This window comes from Pteropus vampyrus, unplaced genomic scaffold (assembly GCF_000151845.1).
Source record: "Pteropus vampyrus isolate Shadow unplaced genomic scaffold, Pvam_2.0 Scaffold70, whole genome shotgun sequence".
Classification (NCBI taxonomy): Eukaryota; Metazoa; Chordata; class Mammalia; order Chiroptera; family Pteropodidae; genus Pteropus; species Pteropus vampyrus.
Window position 1 is genome coordinate 2,079,137 of NW_011888851.1, and position 3,725 is coordinate 2,082,861.

Genomic DNA, 3,725 nt, shown 5'->3' on the forward strand with positions numbered 1-3,725 from the left:
TCTCAACAGAGTTATGTATGTTAAGGCACTTGGTGTAGTACCTGACAACTAGCACACCCTCACAGATGTCTGCTACACTTAGCACTGGTGTCTTTTCAACCATACCTAGAACAAGCATCCCTAGTAATGTCATTTCCAGACTGGAAGTATGAAGGTTCAAGTCAAAAATCAGGACACCATCCTTGATTCTTTCCATTCCCCTATTTCCACATCCAGTCTGCGTCTGTCAAGTCCTATCAGTTCTAAGAGCAAAATAAATCTTGAAACATTCACTTTGTTCTATCTTAAAACTAAGCTCCCTCACTCCTGCCTGGAAGACTGCAAGGACTCTCTAAAGAGCCTTTGCCTTTATGCTTCTACTTATACTAACAGTATGGTCTTCTAGGAATATAAAAACCACTGCCTGTGTAAAATTCTGAATGCCTTTCCAATACATCTACAATGAAGTGTGAACTCCTGACAACGGCCTACAAGTCAGTACAGTATGTAACGCACGACCTGCCCATCTCCGCACCGTACTCCAACCACTCTGGCCTCCTTTCTGTCCCTGAAGCATCTGAAACGCATTCCTGCCTTAAGCCCCTTGCACTTGGTACTAACAAGCTCTGCAAAAGGCAAGCCCTTCTCTTGATTCAGGATTCAGTTCAAATATCACTTTCCCAGAGAAACTTTCACAGGTAACCAAAGTAGCTTCAACACTCATATCTCAGTTTTATTTCAACTGAAGCACTTTTCATCAGAAATTTTCAGAATTACCTTGATAGTCCAATTAGTTTACTCTTTAATCATCTGTCCCTTCTGACAAGAATGTAAGCGATGTAAGGGTGAGTTATATTACTCTGGTTCATCATTCTTATCTCTAGCAGCTAAACTGCTCCTAACTCCTAGTACACGCTCTTTCACATCTGTGAATTGCATGTGTTACAAACTGCTACTAAAATACCCACAAAAATGCTCCTACAATCAAACTCCCTTTTACACAGTGTAGACCATGGTGGTAGCAAGTTCTAAATTGTTTGAAAAGAGAATAAACTCAGTTATATGAAATGGGGCACAGATGAAGTCTGGATAACGCGTGATTCAATCCTCAGCAGATGGTGTCCATATTCCGACAATGGAATTGCAACATCACCCACCAGTTTTGCTTTTTATCTGTCTCCTGCACTTGAGTTTGAGCATCATAAGGCAGGTACTTTCAGTTCCTCACTGTTTTGCCCATAATGGGTAGAGCAGTGCCAAGCACAGAGAAGCCTCTCAGAAATCTTTTTTAAACGAATGAATGGAGGATAAACTTAAGAGTTTTGTCATCAGTTGGGTATAAACTACTGTCATACATCTCACTCTTGGTTCTAATAACTGCTAAATCCTAACGATGTCAAGTGTAATAATGCAATATTCTCTTAATTATCCAAATGTGAGATTACATAAATGCTTCTGTTTCAATTTTTAACCATTTTCTTTGTACCTTTAAATACCTCTCTAGCTCCATGAAAATGGAAAATTAGGATATAAAACCAGAGATAATCAGGGAGATCGTTTCATAAACTATATAAATGTCTAACCAATGTACTGTATACTTGAAACTAATAATAAAATTAAATTAAATAAAAAGAGAGATAGACTATAAGCTCCAGGAAGAATAGGAAAAATATAACTGTTTTTGCTCACTATTGTATCTCAAGCATCTAGGCAGTGCCTTGCTTGTACTAAATGCTCAAGAAACAATTTTTAATGAATAAACAACCACTGGAAAATACCTCTCCTAGCAGATGCAGCCAAAGTGCGATAATAAGCCAAAATGCTGCCCCAAATATGCCTTTCTTAAGGAACTAGATAATGTGGAATTACTTTACTTTGTTGACTCTATAGGAGCATATTTAAAAAAAATAATAATAATGTAATATTTTCCTACAGTAAGTACAATGTAGATACTTTCCTACAAGTACATACAATGGAAGTCTCTGAGAAGTCTACAAGTCTGTAGTTTAGAATTCAGTATAATATGCAACTGTACATTTCTGTCTCTTCAATGAGCTCTAATCCATCAAACTTTCTAAAGCAGCCATTCATAAAAAAAATTACTCACACTGATTCGGCACTGAATCATATACAAGGAATATTATTTCACTTGAAAGCAAACATGTTCAGAAGTGATGACATAGATTAAGCTTTTAAATGCTAATCTTATCTCTTCCCAAAGCATTGGTTGACTCTGATCTGTCATCCCTACTAGAGCAGGCGAAAAAAAAAAAAAATACTCATAGAACTAAATCCTTTATGTCATCCAGATCGTTTCTAGTTTGAATAAAAAATAAAAACAGCTACCTTCTCTTCAAGGTAATACAGGCATAGTATTGCTGCTCCCTCTCACATGACTTGTTTTTTTAATTCCAGTTTTCCATGGATATCATGGAGTTTTGCTTAGCATTCTCTATAATACCACCACATAGGAGGAAACTCCAAAATCAGTAGAGAAAGGAAGAAGCACAACAACAACAAAATGGAGAAGACGTTTTACAATGTATCAGGATATGAGTACTGGAATCGCACTTTTTATTTTTGTTTTTTTAAAAAGGTGCTGAGTTAATCTTCAAAGTAAATGTAAACTATATTGTGTTTTGAAATTCTTCCTCAAAGATGACTCAGGAAGATTATCAATTATGTTTCCTAGTTTAAAAATCAAAAAAAGAATATGAAAAAATGTATCTTAAACCAGGGGTCCCCAACCACCGAGTCACAGACTGGTACTAGTCCGTGGAGGCCTGTTAGGAACCAGGCCACACGGCAGGAGGTGAGCTTCATCTGTATTTGCAGCCGCTCCCCAGCACTAGCATCACTGCCTCAGCTCTACCTCAGATCATCAGGCATTAGATTGTCATAGAAGCACTGGTTCCTGGTGCCAAAAAGGTTGAGGACTACTGCTAAACCCTCAAGTCCTTACTCTAAGTAATGCTAAAGAAAAAAAAAGGAACTTTCTTCTTGGGGCAGAAAAGAGGGTTGAATAGGTAACCATCTCATGACAATCCTTTCGGCATCTTTTCAAACCAGCTGCTTTACTGAGGAATCAAATGAGGATGGAGAAATAAATGTAAACAGGGAGACCACTTGGATAGCAAAGAGATTCTCTCACCATATAGGAGAATAGGGATCGACTTCCTCAGGAAATGAAGAGAGGACCTTGTGAGCAGTGAATCCAGCTAAATGAAATTTAAAAGATATGTTTCAGCTGCTGTATGAATTAAGCGTCCAATCTGCACAAACCATTTTACATATCTACTTCATTGCTTAATCTTTGTATGTTATCTCCTGTTCTCATTTATGGTACATTCTGGAGCTTTTGTTTACAAATTGAGGCAGGAGATGAGACTTTGATATCTGTGAAATACTATTATTTAAAACTTGAAAAGTGGTATAGGTTCCAAATATATTACTCTTTCAGTTCTACAACCAACCCAAGAACATTACCTAATTTAAAAAAAATAATAAATTTAAAAATGTCAGAACTTGGAAAACTTGGCAACAAGAGTATCCCCCAAATGAATTGTTTTAAGGATATAAAATCTCTAATGTTACTTTAGAGCAGTGTATTGTAAAATAGTACTATTATTGCTTTGGTAGCTTCTAATCTCAGATGAAATTTGTGAATTCTAATCACAAGTGAAATATGAAAACATCATTTCTTGTTAATCCTCTTCCAACTTTCTTTACCACATTTAATATACCTT

General features: G+C 36.6%; 1 protein-coding gene across 3 annotated transcripts in view; it reads right to left on the reverse strand.

Annotated features, from left to right (window-relative positions):
- Positions 1-3,725, reverse strand: part of KITLG (KIT ligand) — an 82,522-nt gene that overhangs the window by 62,240 nt on the left and 16,557 nt on the right. Inside the window, exon 2 of one of the 3 annotated variants that reach the window (XM_023531550.1) lies at positions 3,131-3,197. The exons of the other annotated variants lie outside the window; for them this stretch is intronic. Within the exon in view, the coding sequence (XP_023387318.1) occupies positions 3,131-3,133 (3 nt within the window). The 5' untranslated portion in view covers positions 3,134-3,197. The remainder of the gene's footprint in view (positions 1-3,130; positions 3,198-3,725) is intronic. 3 annotated transcript variants of the gene reach the window in all.